The sequence below is a fragment of the Cervus canadensis genome, chromosome 24 (assembly GCF_019320065.1).
Source record: "Cervus canadensis isolate Bull #8, Minnesota chromosome 24, ASM1932006v1, whole genome shotgun sequence".
Taxonomy (NCBI): domain Eukaryota; kingdom Metazoa; phylum Chordata; class Mammalia; order Artiodactyla; family Cervidae; genus Cervus; species Cervus canadensis.
In genome coordinates this window covers 29,720,865-29,741,851 of record NC_057409.1, presented here as the reverse complement: position 1 = coordinate 29,741,851, position 20,987 = coordinate 29,720,865, and the positions used below count along the sequence as shown (strand labels likewise).

Here is a 20,987-nt window from a genome sequence, read left to right as displayed (position 1 = left end):
AACCGCAGAATGCCTCTCTGAGGCCACCGAGCCACCACCACACACACAGAGGCTGCACAACAGCCAGGTCCATGCTGAACCACCCTGGCGGAGCTCCGTGAATCCACAAGTCCAGACCAGGTCACAAACCACGCTGAATCGCATCTTCAATCAAAGTATCATTGAAAGAAATTTAAAGTGCTCCTTCCTCCCGAGAAAGAAGGCCTCAAATTTTCTGGAGTAAGAAACCTCTCAGAACTGAGAGGTGACCAGTAGAAGTGATCCCTTCATAAACCAATCAGTGAATGCGAAGCGCAAGAGGTATCTTCCCTTCTTTAAGGAGCATAGCTTGGAATCTGTCAGCAACAAAGACAGGGAATAAGTTCTTCTCAAAAGCGGTCAGAGGAGGGCAGGGGGATGGAGGAAGCGATGTCTGATTCCACTCTCAACCAGATCCATTTCCAATTCACTCTGAATAATTCGGTGCTGGACCCAACAAAAGAATGATGGCATTTGTTTGCTTTTACATTACTTTAATACCTTGCAGGGGGAAATACAGTATTCTTGTTAGGGGTACCACTGACTGAAACTGCCCACCCTGGCTAGGCACAATAGTAACCATTTGCATGAGTTACAACAGGAGGTCCTGGTAAGGAACATGGAACTAGCAAGCTACTGCCCACCAGAAAAATCTGGGAAAGGTCAAAAGGAGAGAGAAGATGCCAGTCAACATGTCTTACCAACCTCCCAGATTCCTTCTTGCTGGAATCCATCTTGGCTGAGTGATGCTCAAGCCACCAGGAAGGACCCTGAACCAGAATGACTGGCCAGAGACAACCCAGAAACTAACCCCGTTACCATAAAACCCAAGACTAAGGGCCACTTGGCAGAGCAGTTCTCCTGGGTTCCCTTACCCTGCAGCTATCCCCACCCCTACACCCGGATGTCCCCTACCAGTAAAGTCTCTTGCTTTGTCAGCATGTGTGTCTCCTTGGACAATACTTTTGTGGGTGTTAGACAAGAATCCACTCTCAAGCCCTGGAGGGTCCTACTTCCTACAGACTTAGAAACAGCATCCTGCATGGACAATTAGGATCACAGCACCTGTCATAGTCCCTAGATCTGCCACTTTCTTAGGCAAAGTCTCCTGAGGCTAGTGTAATTGCACTCTGGTAGGTAGACAGCACAAAGCAAGATGGAGAATTTGAACAGCGAATCACTGCTAATGGGTACCAAAACGCCGATGAGAAATCTCCCCCATCCTCAATAGGCGGGCTCCCCCGCATAAGAAATTACCTAGAGGGCAGGATCTCAAACACACCTTTCTTACAGACACCTTTCTTACAGACACCTTTCTTGCAGGGAGCATACACCTTTCAAAAAAAAAAAAAAAAGATCTTTTGGACTCATCAATTTTATGCAGCCCAGCTGAAATGGATCAAACCTCAAATCAAACCTCAGAGTCCTTCTTTCCTTCATTCCTGGGTGAGGAGAGGTAGATAAGGTGGTGGTGGGGTTGTGTCTTTTAAAAATCATTTATTATCTTGTTCTCTGGATAATTACAAGTGTATTCCGCCCCCTTCCTCTTTTGTTCCCATCCCTTCCGGAGGATGAAGCAGGATTTTCTCCCTCTCGGCTAAGGCTGCCCCTTTCCTTTCCAGCCAGCTGCACAAAGCAGCTGGAGCCAGAGCAACGCTCTCGACACCACGCCCTCCGCGGGAGGGCGGAGCAAGGCTCCCGAGCTGCAGCCTCTTTTCCCAAACGCACCGGAGATTTAATTTTAATTAAAACCGTGAGAGGTATACCACTGAGGATTAAATTTTTCAAAATAGAGCACAGCGCCACTTTTTGTCTTCTTCCCTTCCCCAACAGCATCGAAATAAAACACACACACAAAGAACAAGGAGTCTCACCTACACGTGCTGCGGACCCAGGCAGGCGGAGAGCGCTGAGCGCCGGGATGCAGCCGCTGGGGAACGCTTCTGCACTGGGGGGACTGAAAGCCGCTGCGACGGGCGTGCCAGGTTGGGGATCGGGGTGGGGCGGGGTGACGGAGAGGGGCGGGGCGACGGAGAGAGGGCGGGGCGACGCGGGCCAACGAGCGTGGTCGGGGCGGGGCCCGGGAGGTCACGTGGGCGTGACCTCGGTGACTTAGCTCGCCCTGTTCTTCATCGCTCAGACGCGTTACGGCCATGAATTCTTGGGTTAAGGGCAAGAGTTGCTTAGCAGCAGGCTTGCTGCAGCACCAGGTGGCCATCGTCACCGGCGGGGGCACGGGCATCGGGAAGGCCATCGTGAACGAGCTCCTACATCTGGGTGCGTGAGCAGGTCCCTGGGCTAGGGAATCCAGAAGGAGGGGTCCTCAGAGGCTTGTTTAACCGGGGAGGGGCGGGGGTTTCCCGGTTCGGGAGCCAGCGGGTGGTACGCGGGCTTAGGAGAGCGTGGAGTTGCAAAGCCAAGGAAGTGTAGCTGTGGGTGAAATTAGAATCGCGAGCGAGAGTGGGGAGAGAGTTCTTTCTAAAAAGTCGTGGACAGGCGTTGGATGATGAACCACTATTTGTAAACTAAAGGGCAAATTTCGAGCCAAAGGTACATGCCCGAGGTGGGGGTTAAGGAAATGCGTGGAAGCTTGCTATGGAATTAATTATGAAACCATTGTCATTATTAATATGGAATTATGGAATCGTTATGGTCAGTTAAATTATTCATATGGAATTGGTTATGTATTTTGCATTAATTCTAGGGAATTTCCTGGCGGTCCAGTGGTTAGGACTCAGCGCTTTCACTGTAGTGGACCCAGGTTCAAAACGTGATCAGGGAACTAATATCCCGCAAGCCATGCAACTGTGGGCAAAAAAACCTCTGTTTTTTCATTCTGTTTATTGCCTGATGAATGATTAGGAAATATGGAAAGACTACTGGAAAAGTTTTTAACATGTGGAGAGGCTCCCATCATATAGTCTTGAATCTCTTTTAATATTTACCTTGACTTGGGAGTTAAGTAGGTAGTAATGGCCATGAAGTTTTTCACCAGGGTCAGATTAAGAAATGCTAATTCCCCCCTTTTTTTCTTATTAAGATGTATTTTTTCATTTTTTTAAAGCATACTTTTTTAAAGTTCATACTATGTGCGGAGCTTAACTTGACTTGGGTGAAGGGAGGACTTTGTGAGTACATAAGGAGGAAAGAAACCACAAAATAGAAAATAAATAAATATGAAAATGTAAATCCTCGTTGAATTAAAAAATATATATGAATAAAATTTGAAGGTACATGAAGAAAAACATTTGCAATATGCAACAAATTTACTGTATAAAGAGATCTTATAAATAAGGGAAAGATCTAACACACTGATAGAAAAATAGGCTTATGATAATGGGCCACACATTTTAAATAAAGAACTAAACAAAGGCAGTAAGTGCATGAAGAAACAGTCAATTTTTTGGCAATGAAATGCAAAATATAGCAATAAAAAGGTCCATTGTTTTTCTAACAAAATTTTAAAACATTAGGGAGAATGAAAATGTTGATGACAGAGAGGACAGGGAAGAATGTAAAATATCGCAAGCTTTCTAGAGGTTAGCTTAAGGGAAAAAATCCAAACATGTTAACAGTGTTTGTGCTGTGTGACCTAGTAATTCCTCTGTCAGGAATTTATTCTTTGGAAATAATCAGGAACAGGCACAGATATGTGTAAAAGAGTATAATGTTCAGTAGTGAGATGTGATAAGGGAAATGAGTAAATCAGTAACAATGAAATATGCTGCTAGACTTTATATTGTCAAATGCATACCATGTAATTTAAACAGTAGGATTCTAAACAAAATATAGCATTCCAATTTAATTGTTAATGAAAAATCTATATGCAGGAAAGACTGGAAAGAAGTTTACAACATTGTTTATCAGCAACTGCTTTTTCTGGAAATGATTTGAATGATGAGTGGTTAAATTGTATTCATTTTTCAGATTTTTTTTAATGAACATGTAAATTGTCTTTGCTTCCCATATGTTTCTAATTCTCGGCACATAGTATGAGCTTAAAAAAATGAAAAAATGCATCTTAATAAGATAAAAAAGGGAAATTAGCATTTCTTAAAAGTCCGTCTAGTCAGGGCTATGGTTTTTCCAGTAGTTATGTATGGATGTGAGAGTTGGACTATAAAGAAAGCTGAGCGCTGAAGAATTGATGCTTTTGAACTGTGGTGTTGGAGAAGACTCTTAAGAGTCCCCTGGACTGCAAGGAAATCCAACCAGTCCATCCTAAAGGAGATCAGTCCTGAGTGTTCATTGGAAGGACTGATATTGAAGCTGAAACTCCAATACTTGGGCCACCTGATGTGAAGAGCTGACTCATTTGAAAAGGCCCTGATGCTGGGAAAGATTGACAGCAGCAAGTAAAGGGGACAACAGAGGATGAGATGGTTGGATGGCATCACCAACTCAATGGACATGAGTTTGAGTAAACTCCGGAAGTTGGTGATGGACAGGGAGGCCTGGCGTGCTGTGGTCCATGGGGTCACTAAGAGTTGGACACGACTGAGCGACTAAGCTGAACTGAATCTGACCTTGGTGCAACTTCATGGCCGTTACTCTCTACGTTACTCCCAGCACCAAACTGTATCCCTGTTCAGGAAAATCCATAAGAAAAGTAGACTCGGTTGTCATTTTCTGTGAAGGTCAGATACCAGGCTTCACAGCGGATTGATCAGATCCTGGCTCAGCCTTCCAATGTACTTGTAAAAAACAGTAGTGGTGTATCAGAAATACATTCCCTACAATGAAAGACTATGCAAATACCTTTTACTCTGAGTTGCTCAGCTTAATTTTTTTCTACCAGAATTAATGGCTATTTCTGAAAATTGTTACAGAAACCCAAATCAGGCAAATTAAACAATAGCCAATTCTCTTTTCATTGAGAAGGCTCCTATTTTTTGGCGTGAGATACAAGTTGGATTTTGAGGCAAGTGGTGATTATTGTGTTGTCTTTCACATCCAAATGATTTTGACTGTTCCTTTTCGATGAGAATGGTGAAAGCCCTAGCTCACAAGAGTAGGATATAGTGAACAGAATTGGAACTCTCTTTCATCTATTTGACAGATGCTGTTAGACAAAGGGAGCCCTGATTCCATCAAGGGATATTGAACCTAAGACCATTCGCATTGAATTCAAGCCAAATCCTTGTCTCTGTCCTCAAGTTAGTCACTCCCTTTCTATGACAGTGGCTCAGCTGGTAAAGAATCCGCCTGCAATGCGAGAGACCTGGGTTTGATCCCTGAGTTGGGAAGATCCCCTGGAGAAGGGAAAGACTACCCAGTCCAGTATTCGCCTGGAGAATTCCATGGACTATACAGTCCATGGGGTTGCAAAGAGTTGGACACGACTGAGCAGCTTGTACTTCCACTTTCTGTGACAGTGCATAAAATGAAAGTAGGAATTGCAAGTGGAAATTGTGAGGCAGGACAGCACTTTTTGTTGCTCTGGTGACTAGGTTCTTACCAACACCTGGGACCTAGAAGGTGCTGAAATGGGGCACTCTGAGTTGAAGGTTGAAAGGAATCAGTATCAACCCAGGCAAAAATCAATATATTTGGCTACAATTGCCTCAGATGTGGAAATGACTCATTATTTGCTAGTTATTTCAGTACCTTGTTCTAAGCAAGTTTATCGGTCTGAGTTTGTCTTGCAACTCATATAAACAAAAATGTCCATCCAAATCATGTAGCCTAAGGGTGAGGAGAAGGATATTATCTGATAATTTTCTAAATTTCTAAATGGATTTTCTAAAATAAGAACATTTAGTTATTTATTTATTGCAATAAATTCAGGCAGTATTGAAGTATATAAAAGAAAACTAAAATGAGCTTTCCCATTCTGCCCATCTCCTAAACCCCCTTCTATAAGTCACCCACATGCACAAATATACACACGTGTATGTATTTTTTCGTTTATAAAACCAAGACTGTAATATTGTTGTTGTATGCATATGTAATAATTTATTTAACCGTTCCTTTAATGGAATTGTAAGTTTCTAGTTTTACCCACCATTGCAACATTCTGCCTTGTAATACCTTTATACCCTGGTTCAAGTTTATATACCAGTTAAAATAAATAGCCTTTTAAAGTTGTGTCCCAGAATAGTTCTACTAATATTAAATAACTCTCCAGAGGCGTTCAGCATTCAGATAGTAATTAGTGATAATTTGATAATCTTCTAATTAGATAATTCCTGTGAATAATCCTAGTTTGAGACCTTGGACAAAGCAGGCATTACTCACCTAGAATTCTTGAGAAATTTTTTTTTTTTTAATGTGGCTTAACTTCTTAATGTGGATTTAGGAAGAGTTATAGATATCCAATTTCCTTACCTTGTTCAGCCTGTGCTCTACTCTGGAAACTAAAACAGATAATGCTTGTCTTGAAGGCAAGAAAGATTGAAGAAAGAAGGGCACAGGGCAGAGGCCATGGCTGATCCAGGGGAACTCGTTTCTCCTTTCCATTTTACTAATCGGATTAGTTCTTCCTCCTAACTCAGGGAAACTTGGTTAGACCTGGGCTGAAAATGTGTGTTTCAATTCTTTCCCCTCCTGAGGAGGGGAGAAGTTTCCTTTTGGAAGCAGAAGCAGAAAGGAATAACAGTACTCCTAACAATATAATATATGCTTTGTTGAAAATTACGCATTAATTTTGATAAATTGAATTCTGTTTTAGTCTTGTCTTACAAGGAATTCATGGTGAATTTAATACTTGTTTTGTAAAGCTCTCAGATTACCTACCAGAATTTCCAAAAGTTGTCTGCATATGGAATTCACTAAATTATAACCTAAGCTTGAAAGATAGTTTTTTTTTAAGTGCCTTATTTTAATATGGAGAAACTACCTCCTCATATACAACTAGTTTTGGCCAAAATGCAGAGCCGTTTTACTTTTTAACGTTTCTAAATGTCATTTGTTCCATATGTTAATATTGAATGTGTGGGCTGTTTGTAGTGTACCGGTTATAACAATGACAGGGTCCCAGTCCTCCAGGAGACAAAAGTGAGTGGGAGGAGACTGTGAATTATCATCCAGTGCAGGCTTAAATGCTCTCTTAGTGTAAGGGATACAGCGGGCTTCCCATGTAGCGCTACAGGTAAAGAGCGCGCCTCTCAATTCAGGAGACATTCATGTAACAATTAAATGCTGTCCTCATACATTTTGTTTCTACATATGTGATAAAGCCTACAATACATTGATATCATTTTTACTTTCAACAGTCACCACCTTTTGCAGGATTTGAATAGAAATAAGTCTTCATATTTATTTACTCACATAGTGACCATTTCTGGTTCTCTTTCTTCTTTTCTATAGATTTAGATTTTCATCTCGTATCATTGTCTTTCTGCTTAAAGAACTTCCTTTAATCTTTTTGTAGTGAAGTTCTGTTTTCATGAATTCTTCTGAATATTATATGTGTGAACGAATCTTTATTTTGCCATTATTTTTTAAAATATTTATATTATTAATTATTTAATAGATATATATATAGTTTAACAGAAGTGGGAACATTAATATATTTATGGGAGGAGAAAACACAATGGCAAGCAGTACATTTTTCAAACCCCACTGATAACATCAAACAATTCAGACTTCATTTTAGTGGATAACAGCACCATTCATTCTTCCCTGAAACTGGAGTTTAAATCTATTTTCACTGGGTAAGAGTTATAGGTTCCAAAACGCCCATCTCCTCTCCCCACCCCTAGTGCCTTCAAGTACTTGTCTTGGCTTGCGTTGTTTCTGAAAAGAAGTTTTCTGTCTTTCGTGTGTCTTGTGTTCTTTTTCTTTGGCTGCTTTTAATATTTTCCACTGTATCCCTGGTTTATTTAATTATGCTGTTGGTGTTATTCCTGGGTCTCTTTTTATTAATTCACTTCTCTCCTCATTCTGGGTTGTATTTCCTTGCTTCTTTGCGTACCTTGTGGTTTTTCGGTGGATGCCGGACATTTGAATTTTACTTTGTTGGAGGCTGGTTTTTTATTTTTTCTGATGTCTTGTTACTCTTAGAACATCTCTTTTTGACTGGACTCAGAAGTGGAAGCTCCCGGAGAGGACAGCCTCCCTCTCTTGGCAATCTGTTCCTGCCATTTTTCTTTGGCTTCCTTCAATCTGTTGACCAAAAGTTTAGTATTCTGCAGGCTCTGTCCTTATTTTTCTTAAGTAGGCTGTTTCTTCAGAGCAATATGCCTGTGTGTGTGTTGCAGAACACGGGGAGTAATAAGATGCTTAATCTTGGGTGCTTGGGTCCTAGGTAACTTTGTTACTATCATTGTATGGTTATTTTTGTAGTCTTGCAAACATTGCTGAACTTTGTTCTGTGATGTACTTAACTTGGTAGCAGTTTGATACTTTAAAGAGGCTTTCTTTCTGTTAAGTACTGTCCTAAACAGTCTTTAGTCCCGGATTAATTATGCTTCACACTTGAGGCCATACCCTCCAGTTACTTTGCTCAATACCTTGTGAGAGTTTTTTCCTGGTTGGAACACTAACTTTTGCCTAGTGCTGGACGAGTGTCAGAGTTTGTTCCTTCTATTTATTTTGATTGGTTCTCTTTTCTCCTCAGATTGTATCTTTTCTCCAATGTACCAATCAGTGCTCAGTTGAAGATCTGAGGGAACTCTCGAGATCTCTGGAGTTCTGACCCTGTGTATCTCCCTCCTCTCTCTGTTCCTCTGTAATCTAGCTGTCTTAGCCTCCCCAGACTCCCAACTTCATCTCTTCTACCCAGGAGCCTGCTGGGCTCTGAATGGATTCTTCCTGCCTATGCTTCAGTCTGAAGACTCTCTCTAGGCAGCAATCTGAAATAATAATAGGGCTCACATTGTTTGTTTCCTGTGTTCACTATCACTGCCCTGTGCTCCCTGATATCCAATGCCTGGAAATCCTTGTTGCATATATTTTTTCAGTGTTTTAGTTGTTCTAGTTGCTTTGTTTGAATTAGGATCAATTCAGTTCCTATTACCATAGTAGAAGTTCTCATTCATATTTCTATTCCTATTCGTATTTTCTAAACATTTTTGCTTTTGGAATGTAGACAACTAATGAAAATATATCAATATTTACCTGTTCTCTGACTGTTGTCTCCTCAGGATGTAATGTGGTCATTGCGTCCCGTAAGTTTGATAGGTTAAAATCTGCTGCAGATGAACTGAATGCCAATCTGCCTCCTACCACCCAGGCTCAAGTTACTCCCATAAAATGTAACATCCGTAATGAAGAGGAGGTAAAGCTAATCTCTCTTTTTTTTTTTAATTGAAATATAGTTGATTTACAATGTCATGTTTAATTTTTGCTGTATAGCAAAGTGACTCAGTTTTATATAAATATATGTATATGTGTGTGTGTATATTCTTTTTCATGTTCTTTTCCATTATGGTTCATCACAGGATATTGAATATAGTTTCGTGTGCTATATAGTAGGACCTTGTTGTTTATCCATCCTGTATAATAACTTACATCTGCTAATCCCACACTCCCAATTCTTCCCTCCTCCTTGGCAACTACAAATCTGTTCTGTATATCTGTCAGTCTGTTTTTGTCTTGTAGACATGTTGATTTGTGTCATATTTTAGATTCCATATATAAGTGATGTCATATAGTGTTTGTCTTTCTTATTTCACATAGTATGGTGTTTTCAAGGTCCATCCATGTTGCTGAAAATGGCATTATTCCATTGTTTCTAATGGCTAAGTAATATTCCATTGTATGTGTATGTATATCTGTGTATATATATGTATATAATTTTGTATATACACATATAACACATCTTTATCCATTTATCTGTTGATGGACATTTAGATTGTTTCAGTGTCTTGGCTATTGTGAATAGTGCTGCTATGAACATTGGGATGAATGTATCTTTTTAAATTTTAGTTTTTTAGAGGTATATGCCCAGAAGTTGGATTACTGGATCATATAGTAAGTCTAGTTTTCGTTTTTTGAGGAAGGCAAATCTATCTCATCATTTATTCATTTGTTTTAATTTAGAGTAGCTGTCCCCAACTCTGACTGTGCTTTAGGTTTTGCCGTGGTAGCTGTCTTAGATGAGGTTCACTAGAAGCAGAGCCTGTGAAGGTGATTCTTGAGCTAATGATCTATTGAGCAAGTGGCCTCAGGAGAAAGAGAGGAAGGGAAGACATGGAGGGAAGCCAAGCAAGAAGAGTTTAGTCTGGAGGTTACATTTCATGCCTTCTGCCCTTTAACTCATTTTGTAATGTCTATTTCATCACTCTCCAATATTCTGAGTTGGTTGTTTACAGATTGTTACAGATTATTGGATGAGTGATACTAATCCTTGGATAAATCTTGTCATCAAAATTCTAAATTTAGCATTATGATCTATGGGTATTGAAACTGGTGACACAGGATTTTCAAGTTTATTCATTGTGACTACATCTTCATTTATTGTGGTTCTCAGAGTTACTATTCACTGTGAGATACTGTAAGCTCTGCTACTCTCCTAAAGCAGATGTGATAAAGTCCAGGTAGCAAGTTAGTTATTAATCAGTTCACTCTTAAAATTTTATTTGTTTGCTGGAGTATAATTGATGTACAATATTACATAAGTTGCAGGTGTATAATATCATGATTCATAATTTTTAAAGCTGATACTCCATTTATAGTTACCATAAAATATTTGCTGTATTCCCCATATTGTATAATATATTCATTTAACTTATTTTATACCTAATAGGGTATAGCTCTTAATCTCCTCCCCCTACGTTGTTGATCCCTGCTTCCCTCTTGACACTGGTAACCAGTAGCTTATGCTCTGTCTCTATGAATCTGCGTCTTTTTTTTTTGTTCTATTCACTAGTTTGTTGTACTTTTTAGATTCTACATATAAATGCTGTCATACAGTATTTGTCTTTGTCTGTAACTAGTTCCCTTTTATTGTTTTTCTTTAGGTGAATAATTTGGTCAAATCCACCTTAGGTATTTATGGTAAGATCAATTTCTTAGTAAACAACGGAGGAGGCCAGTTCTTCTCTCCTGCAGAAAAAATCAGTGCAAAGGGATGGAATGCTGTGATTGAAACCAACCTGACGGGCACCTTCTACATGTGCAAAGCAGGCAAGTGTGGATCAGTAATCCAAAAAGTCAAAGTGTATTTATGTTAAGATCATAGGGCACCTGAAAGAGAAATTGTTAGGAGCTCAGAAGCTCCATGTCATCAACACTTATTGCCCTAATTTAACTTATATACAATATAGCCATGTAAATTCCTACATTTCTGGAGAGTAATTTGGCAGTGTTTTAAAAATATGAATTTGCTTGATCTGTTGATTTTATTTCTAGGAAGTTATCATGTAAAAATGATTAAGAATTTGTGCAAAGATATAGCTACAAAGTGCTTCATTAAATTAAGGAAAGCTCCATACTTATTTTGTTTTTAAGAGATGAATCTGTTAAATCTGTTGTATGGACCTATTATTTCCATGAAACCTTCAAGGAGAATACCAGAGTCCACAATTTTTCTGACTAATAAGTAACTAGCACACATGCATAGTTTTTGGATCAAAGGTTATCTTTCATAGGTGGTAATATTCAACCCTGAAATTGGATAACTGAAGAGTTTCCTTACAAGCTACTCAAGACATTTCTACACTGCAAAATGTGAAATGAGTATAATTCTGACCCACAGGGTCTTCACCCCAACATGGATTAGGCTTTATATTCTTAGTATTTCCAAATCAAAGGTCTTGCAGACATTTTCAGGCTTTATCTTTATCTAACTGATAATACAGAGTTCTATATTAATTGTGATAACAGGATTGACTGCTGAAGTGTAGCGATCCAGAAAAAAATAGGAGCTTGAATAAGATAGTTGATTTCTCCCTCACATAAAAATTCAAGGTGTATGGTCCAGGGATAGTATGGTAGTTTCATAATCATTAGGGAATAAGGATCTTTCTTCTTGTTTACTGTCTTTAACATGTCCATCCCCTAGTCCAAAATGGCTGCTTCAGTTCCTGCCATCATAACCGCATTCTAGACAGCAGAAATTCAGAGAAGTGTAAAACTCATTCTTTTTAACAGCATTGTCTGGAAGTAGCACCATTACATTTACTGACATTCATCATCAATTAAAACTCAGTTAATTGATTATACCTACCTATAAGTGATACTGGGAAATAGAATCTTTAGCTATGTGCCTAAGTACAAATTCAATTTCTTGTAAGAAGAGAATGAGTACTAGGAGACAGGTTTTAGTCTCTTAACTCAGCCTTCATAGTTCAGCGCTTTGACATCTTCCAGCACTCAAGTCATCGATCTCTTACAAACCTTAAGTTCCATTAATTAGAACTTTTCAGAGTCTAGATTCAGTTATGATTTTTATTAGCCAGAGTTGAATTAAAGAATCCAAGGCCTGTAGTTTTTATTTTCTGTTTACTTTAAACAATGGGACTTTTGGTTTTGACAACAAGGAATATGGAACATACATTTTTCTATACCAGAATAATAATAGTGAAAAACTGAAAACCATTTAAATATTTATTAATTGAGTGAAGTTTTATACATCTATAGCATAGAGTACTATGCAGCCACTGAAAATATAGGTACAAAAGTCTACTTCTCAGTATGAAAAGATATTCCTAGATATCACTGAGTGAAAAAAAAGGTTTAAAACATTCTATCCAGTGTGATCACATTCTGCAAAAACAGTATGTATTTATTATATGGCTGTATATAAATAGACATAATTCTGAAAGAGTTTCTAATAAAGCATTGACATCTCTGGGAGGTAAAATTGCATATTATTTTCTTCTTTTTCTTTTTGCTTCTCTGCTTTTTCTAATTTTTCTAAATTGCATGTGTATTGTTTTATGTAATTAAAATGAGTTAAGTCCCTGACTTAACTGCCCTGAAGTTCCAGCTTCTTCAGCTTGTACTCTTTGACACCATATGCTGCTGTTAAGGAATTGTGGGAAGATCCACGTTTAAATTTCTGGTGAATTTAGACTTTTCTATAACCTTTAATTATTCATTTTACTAATATAGAAATTTTTTTCTCTCCATTTATTTTTGGAAAAATTTTGAATATAGAAAAAGTAAAGAAATAATGCAATGAACTCTTCTAAGGCATACCTTGTTTTATTATGTTTTGTTTTATTGCCCATCAAGCAAATCTGTCAGCAATGTTTTTCTAACAGCTTTTGCTTACTTTGGGTCTCTGTGTCATATTTTGGTAATTGGCACAATATTTCAGGCTTTTTCATTATTATACTTGTTATGATGATTTGTGATCAGTGATCTTTGATGTTACTATTGCAAAAAGACTATGACTTGCTGAAGGCTCAGGTGATGGTTAGCACTTTTTAGTAATAAAATATTTTTTAAATTAAGGTTGTACTCTTTTTTTTTAGACATAATGCTGTTGTACATTTAATAGACTATAGTATAGTGTAAACATAACTTTTATATGCACTGGGAAAGAAAAAAAATTTGTGTGATTCACTTTATTGCAATATTGCATTATTGTGGTGGTCTGGAACTGAACTTACCGTATCTCTGAGCCCTGTCTGTGTACCTTTCATTTAGATTCACCAAGTGCTAACATTTGCCATATTTACATTCTCTAATCTCCATGTCTTTCCCCCTCTCATCCTCCCTCCCTTTCAATCTCCCCTCAACCCCCCACACCCTTTTCACAAATAATTTAAAAGTGAATTGCATACATCATCACACTTTGACTTACATTTTTTTTTTTTTTAATTTTTTTATTAGTTGGAGGCTAATTGCTTCACAACATTTCAGTGGGTTTTGTCATACATTGATATGAATCAGCCATAGATTTACACTTATTCCCCATCCCGATCCCCCCTCCCATCTCCCTCTCCACCCGATTCCTCTGGGTCTTCCCAGTGCACCAGGCTGGAGCACTTGTCTCATGCATCCCACCTGGGCTGGTGATCTGTTTCACCATAGATAATATACATCCTGTTCTTTTGAAACATCCCACCCTCACCTTCTCCCACAGAGTTCAAAAGTCTGTTCTGTATTTCTGTGTCTCTTTTTCTGTTTTGCATATAGGGTTATCGTTACCATCTTTCTAAATTCCATATATATGTGTTAGTATGCTGTAATGTTCTTTATCTTTCTGGCTTACTTCACTCTGTATAAGGGGCTCCAGTTTCATCCATCTCATTAGGACTGGTTCAAATGAATTCTTTTTGACGGCTGAGTAAAATTCCATGGTGTATATGTACCACAGCTTCCTTATCCATTCATCTGCTGATGGGCATCTAGGTTGCTTCCATGTCCTGGCTATTATAAACAGTGCTGCGATGAACATTGGGGTGCATGTGTCTCTTTCAGATCTGGTTTCCTCAGTGTGTATGCCCAGAAGTGGTATTCCTGGGTCATATGGCAGTTCTATTTCCAGTTTTTTAAGGAATCTCCACACTGTTTTCCATAGTGGCTGTACTAGTTTGCATTCCCACCAACCGTGTAAGAGGGTTCCCTTTTCTCCACAGCCTCTCCAGCATTTATTGCTTGTAGACTTTTGGATAGCAGCCATCCTGACTGGTGTGTAATGGTACCTCATTGTGGTTTTGATTTGCATTTCTCTAATAATGAGTGATGTTGAGCACCTTTTCATGTGTTTGTTAGCCATCTGTATGTCTTCTTTGGAGAAATGTCTGTTTAGTTCTCTGGCCCATTTTTTGATTGGGTCATTTATTTTTCTGGAATTGAGCTGCAGGAGTTGCTTGTATATTTTTGAGATTAATCCTTTGTCTGTTTCTTCATTTGCTATTATTTTCTCCCAATCTGACGGCTGTCTTTTCACCTTACTTATAGTTTCTTTTGTAGTGCAAAAGCTTTTAAGTTTCATTAGATCCCATTTGTTTAGTTTTGCTTTTATTTCCAATATTCTGGGAGGTGGGTCATAGAGGATCTTGCTGTGATTTATGTCGGAGAGTGTTTTGCCTATGTTCTCCTCTAGGAGTTTTATAGTTTCTGGTCTTACATTTAGATCTTTAATCCATTTTGAGTTTATTTTTGTGTATGGTGTTAGAAAGTGTTCTAGTTTCATTCTTTTGCAAGTGGTTGTTGACTTACATTTTTAAAGAATAAAGAAATGTTTTCTATGCAACTGCAATACCATTATCACATCAAAGGAAATATACAGTAATTCAGTAAGATCAATTATCACATAATCATATTGGAATTTCCCTTGAAGTCTACTAGTGTTGGCGATATTATTCTGAGACTTATGGTGTGTAGTGTGGGCTAAAGCGAGTAAATCAGTTCAGTTCAGTCGCTCAGTCGTGTCTGACTCTGCGACCCCATGGACTGCAGCACCCCAGGCCTCCCTGTCTCTGTAAATAAGTTATTTTAGTACAATTGAGAACCAAGATTTTTGGCATTGGCAAAAGGAGAAGTGAATGTAGACAGATGAGGCTGAATAAAAACCCCTGTAGTCCGGAATTTGATTAGAAACATTGTCCCCTGAAAAGAAACAGTTATTAATTCAGTGACAGTGCGTCCATCCTAGCATCCTTTATGTGATCTCTGAATGTTACTTCCAATTAAAAGGAACTGGGATTCCATAGTGAAACAGCTTATTACAGGGGAAGAAATGTGCAAGATAAGCCTAGAATATTTTGTTTCAACAGAAATCTAGGAAGCTATATGGATATGTTACTGAACCAAACTTGGATCTGCTCGCTTGTGTGTGTTGAACCCTCATGCATTTCTGGTGAGAATGTAAAATGGTGAAAACACTTTGGAAAACAGTTCAGCAGTTTCCTAAAAAGTTAAGTGTAGATTTAACATGTATGCGTGTTTGTTAGTTGCTCAGTCGTGTCAGACTCTTTGCGACCCCATGGACTGTAGCCCACCAGGCTCCTCTGTCCGTGGAATTTTCTAGGCAAGAATACTGGTTGTCACTGTTAAGTCACGCAGTCATGTCCAGCTCTTTGTGACCCCATGGACTGCAGCACGCCAGGTTTCCCTCTCGTTTACCATCCACCAGAGCTTGCTCAAACTCATGTCCATTGAGTCGGTGATGCCATCCAACCATCTCCTTCTCTGTTGTCCCCTTCTTCTCCTGCCTTCTATCTTTCCCAGCATCAGGGTCTTTTTCTAATGAGTCAGCTCTTTGCATCAGGTGGCCAAATTGCTGGAACTTCAGCTTCAGCATCTGTCCCTCCAATGAATATTCAGGATTAATTTCCTTTAGGATTGACTGGTTGGATTTCCTTGCAGTTCAAGGGACTCTCAAGAGTCTTTTCCAGTACCATGGTTCAAAACCATCAATTCTTCAGTGCCTCAATAAATATTTTTATAAAAAGAAAATATAAATTAGGATTTAGAAAATATCATATAAGCAGCAAGCTGGAATAGTATCAGGGAAGAGTCAAGCACTATTTAATAGGGCTTCCCTTGTGGCTCAGCTGTTAAAGAATCTGCCTGCAATGTGGGAGACCTGGGTTCGATCCCTGGGCTGGGAAGATCCCCTGGAGAAGGGAGAGGTTACCCACTCCAGTATTCTGGCCTGGAGAATTCCATGGACCATATAGTTCATGGGGTCACAAAGAGTCGAACACAACTGAGCGACTTGCACTTTCACTTTCTTTTCATGTCAATGCTCAGCTTTCTCTGGTCCAACTCTCACATCCATACATGACTACAGGAAAAACCACAGCTTTGACTATATGGACCTTTGTCAGCAAAGTAATGTCTCGCTTTTTAACATGCTGTTTAGGTTTGTCATTGCTTTTCTTCCAAGGAGCCAGTGTCTTTTAATTTCATGGCTGCAGTCACCATCTGCAGTGATTATGGAGCCCAGGAATACTGGAGTGGGTAGCTATTTACTTTTCCAGGGAATCTTCCTAGATCCCTGGAGACCCAGGGATTGAACCAGGGTCTCCTACATTGCAGGCAGATTTTTTACCATCTGAGCTACCAGGTCATATGCAGATATAGCATATGACACAGCAATTCCACTCGTAGGTATCTCCCTACTAGAAGTGAAAACATGTCCACACAAAGACTTGTATTCATAATCACTCAAAGTGGAAACTGTCCAGTTGTTCCATCAGTTGGTGAATGGGTAAATATGGAATGTGCACACGATAGAATACTATTTAGCAATAAAAAGTAGCATTTTTACTTTCATGTGTTACAGTACGGAGTTCCGTTCAGTTCAGTCCAGTCGCTCAGTCGTGTCCGACTCTGTGACCCCATGAATCACAGCACGCCAGGCCTCCCTGTCCATCACCAACTCCCGGAGTTTACTCAAACTCATGTCCATTGAGTCGGTGATGCCATCCAACCATCTCATCCTCTGTCGTCCCCTTCTCCTCCTGCCCCCATTCCCTCCCAGCATCAGGGTCTTTTCAAATGAGTCAACTCTTCACATGAGGTGGCCAAAGTACTGGAGTTTCAGCTTCAGCATCAGTCCTTCCAATGAACACCCAGGATTGAGCTCCTTTAGGATGGACTGGTTGGATCTCCTTGCAGTCCAAGAGACTCTCAAGAGTTTTTTCCAACACCACAGTTCAAAAGCATCAATTTTTTGGTGCTCAGCTTTCTTCACAGTCCAACTCTCATGAACCTCCCAAAAACTATTCTGAGTTAAAGAAGGCAGACACAAATGACCAAATATATGAAATATTCTGGAAGGGCAAATCTATAGAAAGAGAATGTAGACGAATGTTTGCTTGGGGATGGATTGGACTGCAAATGGTCATAAAGGGACTTTTTAGAGTGACAGAAATACTTGAAAACTGGATTGTGGTGATATGTATTTATTAAAAACCATTAAGGCATACACAGAAAATGGGTGAATTTTATGTTATCTATATGTGCTGCCGAAGCAAGCACAGAATTTTATGATATGTAAATTGTACCTCAATCAATATTTTTATAAAAAGAAAATATAAATTAGAATTTTAAAAATATCATATAAGCAGCAAGCTGGAACAGGGTATCAGGGAAGAGTCAAGGCACCATTTAATAGGATTGTCTTTCTGTCTCCTGCAGTTTACAACTCCTGGATGAAAGAACATGGAGGATCTATTGTCAATATCACAGTACTTACTAAAAATGGATTTCCAGGAGCTGTGTAAGCACTTACATTTTTTTTCTTCCTATGTCTTTGGGTTTGTCCGTTGAATAGCTGGGGAGTAGGTAGAGCGATTTTCTTAAGTATATATCATTAATCCCTTTAATGAATTGTGACTTCAGTACTTAAAATTCCATTTATTGAACTTTGAAACATACTTCTAAAACATGACCATTCATATTAGGGTTACCCAATTTTCCAAAGAAGTAAGAACAGTAGTAGGCCCAGTTAAGTAATTTTTTTTAATCAGTATGTCCAAATATCTCATGGAGCATTCTTGTTGTGTTTGTTTTGGCCACACAGTGCGCTTGTGGGTTTCTAATTCTCTCACCAGGGATAGAACCCATGGCCTCCTGCAGTGGAAGGGTGGAGTCCTAAACACTGGACTGCCAGGGAATTTCCACATGGGGCATGCTTATGCCAAAAATGATTTGTTGTCTCCTGTAAAAATTCACATTTAACTGAATGTCTTGTATTTTATCTGGCAGTCCTAATCCAGATGTAACTAAATGTGTCTGGAGACATCTTTTTGGTTAAAATGAGGAAATGACACCAATCTATGCTAATTTAGTTTTGAGCATTGTGGATATACCTATCCAGATTAAAATAGAACTGCCAATAAATTATTGTTCCATAATAGAATTTGACCTATTTGACTCTTATTCTGATTTTGATAAGTTTTTATTTTGGAAACTGATTTAAAATTTTTTTTTAAACTTTTTTATTTTATATTGGTTTATAGTTGGTTAACATTTTTTTTTTTTTTTAAGAAAGTGAATGAACAGCCTTCTGGCACAGTTGATTCTTTCATAATAGCCTAAAGGCTACTCAAAACAGAAAGTTGAAAAACAACATACCAGGAAGCTACTTGACCAAGTTTAGTTGTTAAAGAGTATGATGTTTTTTAAAAAATGAGTTGTGCTGATTTCTTTTGTATCTTGTAAGCTCTGATTCTTTCCAATTTTTTAAATTAAAATTTTATAAAAAACTTTCCAACATAGAATTTCTGTTTTTGTGAAGTAGACCTATCTTAGTATTAAATTATGCATGCTAGTTTAAACAAACAACTATATAATGTAGAAAGTCAAGTCCTCCGTACTCTTTCATCCCAGAGATAACCTGTTAATTAAGTAAGATGGTGATCTTACTTCATTTAATCCCTCTATAATTAGTAAGTAATTGATAAGGCAATAATTTGGTACTGTGTTAATAGTGTTTGCCATCATGATTTTAGCAACCACTGTTGACCCTTTTCAGAGAAGGCAACAGTAACCCACTCCAGTACTCTTGCCTGGAAAATCCCATGGATAGAGGAGCCTGGTAGGCTGCAGTCCATGGGGTTGCTAAGAGTCGGACATGACTGAAGCGACTTAGCAGCAGCAGTTCACCCTTTTGTGAATCACTCATTGCACTGGGGCTGTGAAAATGTTTGGTTTTTCTGATTTCATAATTGCTTCTATGCTTTTTAGTTGATGGTGCAGTGCTTAGTCAGTCATGTCCGACCCTTTGCAACCCATGGACTGTAGCCCACCAGGCTCCTCTGTTCACGGGATTCTCTAGGCAAGAATACTGGAGTGCATTTCCTTCTCCAGGGGATCTTTCCAACCTAGGGGTTGAACCTAGGTCTCCTGCATTACAGGCAGATTCTTTAGCTGATACTCTTTTGTAGAAAGACTTTTATTTACATTACAACCATCACTTCTTTAATATATGGTATTATAATTATTAACTTTTTTGGTATACCACTATGAAGTCACAGACTTCTTTTCAAATTGATTGTTTCAAATGAACACATTGTCTCAAATTTAATAGAAATTTGTGTTGTTTCTAAGTTTTGCTATTACAGATAATTCTGCAATGAATAACATTGTAAATACTTCTTTCACATTTGCAGAGGTATATCTTCAGGGTGGGCTTCCCAGGTGGTGCTAGTAGTGAAGAACCCATCTGCAGATGCAGGAGACATAAGAGATATGGGTTCCACCCTTGGGTCAGGAAGATCCCCTGGAGAAGGGCATGACAACCCACTCTAATATTTCTTACCTGGAGAATCCCATGAACAGAGGAGCCTGGTGGGCTACAGCCCATAGAGTCACAGAGAGTCGGACATGACTGAAGCGACTTAGCAACAGCCGCAGCAGCATCTTCAGGGTACATCCCAGAAGTTAGGATTGCTGGGTGAAAGGTAAAGGCATCCTCTTAGGCATTTGCAAGTTTCTTTGCATTTTGCTGTCCCATCAGCAATGAATGAGAGTGCCTGTTCCTCAGAGCCTTATGAAAAATGTGTCTTGTCAATTTCTGGACAACTCTGATGGTCAAGATACAGTATCTCAGTGGAGCATCTATTCATTTGTTAAAAGGCTCCCTGAGTATCTCTTGTGTGTGTGTTCGAGTTGCATTGTTGTTTTCACACATGCTTCTCTGGTTCTCATCATTTCCTGACATTTTCAGTGTCATCTAAGAGTAGCCCAATTTCCATTATAGTCTATGCAAAGCAGCTTAGACTGACCTACTGATCTTTTGGGTCCTTGTCAATAATTACCAGGGCAAGAGACAGGCCAAACAGCAACTTGATATCTCTCATGGAGAGAGAATTCGTGGCCCAAATACCTACCAATGAATGAATGAATAAACAAATTGTGGTATAGCTATATAATGTATTCCTCAGAAATGAAAAGTGAACTATTGATTCATGCAGCAATGTGGATAAATCTGAAAATAAATATTCTGAGTGAAAGAAGCCAGATGGAAAAGATCATGTATGTATGATTTCATTTATATGTTTTAAGGTTTAGAAGGATTTAAAAATTTTGTTAGTGCTAGATTCACTGAGAGTTGGATATTATTTTACCTCCTGTTCATTAATTACAGGAAGGAAATGGAGCAGTGTGATAGCCTT

The 20,987-nt window shown here is 38.8% G+C and overlaps 1 protein-coding gene across 1 annotated transcript; it reads left to right on the top strand.

Annotated features, from left to right (window-relative positions):
• The first annotated feature begins 2,132 nt into the window (after positions 1-2,132).
• Positions 2,133-18,092, top strand: LOC122426798 (peroxisomal trans-2-enoyl-CoA reductase-like). Its single transcript, XM_043445963.1, has 4 exons — positions 2,133-2,295; positions 9,105-9,238; positions 10,923-11,088; positions 18,007-18,092. Exons 1-4 carry the CDS (start codon positions 2,172-2,174, stop codon positions 18,090-18,092), a joined length of 510 nt encoding a protein of 169 aa, XP_043301898.1. The 5' UTR covers positions 2,133-2,171.
• Positions 18,093-20,987: the final 2,895 nt, after the last annotated feature.

Bases quoted from the DNA above. Each gene is read 5' to 3' on its own strand.
- LOC122426798 (XM_043445963.1), top strand. From the start codon at position 2,172: ATGAATTCTTGGGTTAAGGGCAAGAGTTGCTTAGCAGCAGGCTTGCTG. The intron at 2,296-9,104 runs GTGCGTGAGCAG...TTGTCTCCTCAG, and splicing joins GAACGAGCTCCTACATCTGG to GATGTAATGTGGTCATTGCG. The intron at 11,089-18,006 runs GCAAGTGTGGAT...TGTCTCCTGCAG, and splicing joins CTTCTACATGTGCAAAGCAG to TTTACAACTCCTGGATGAAA.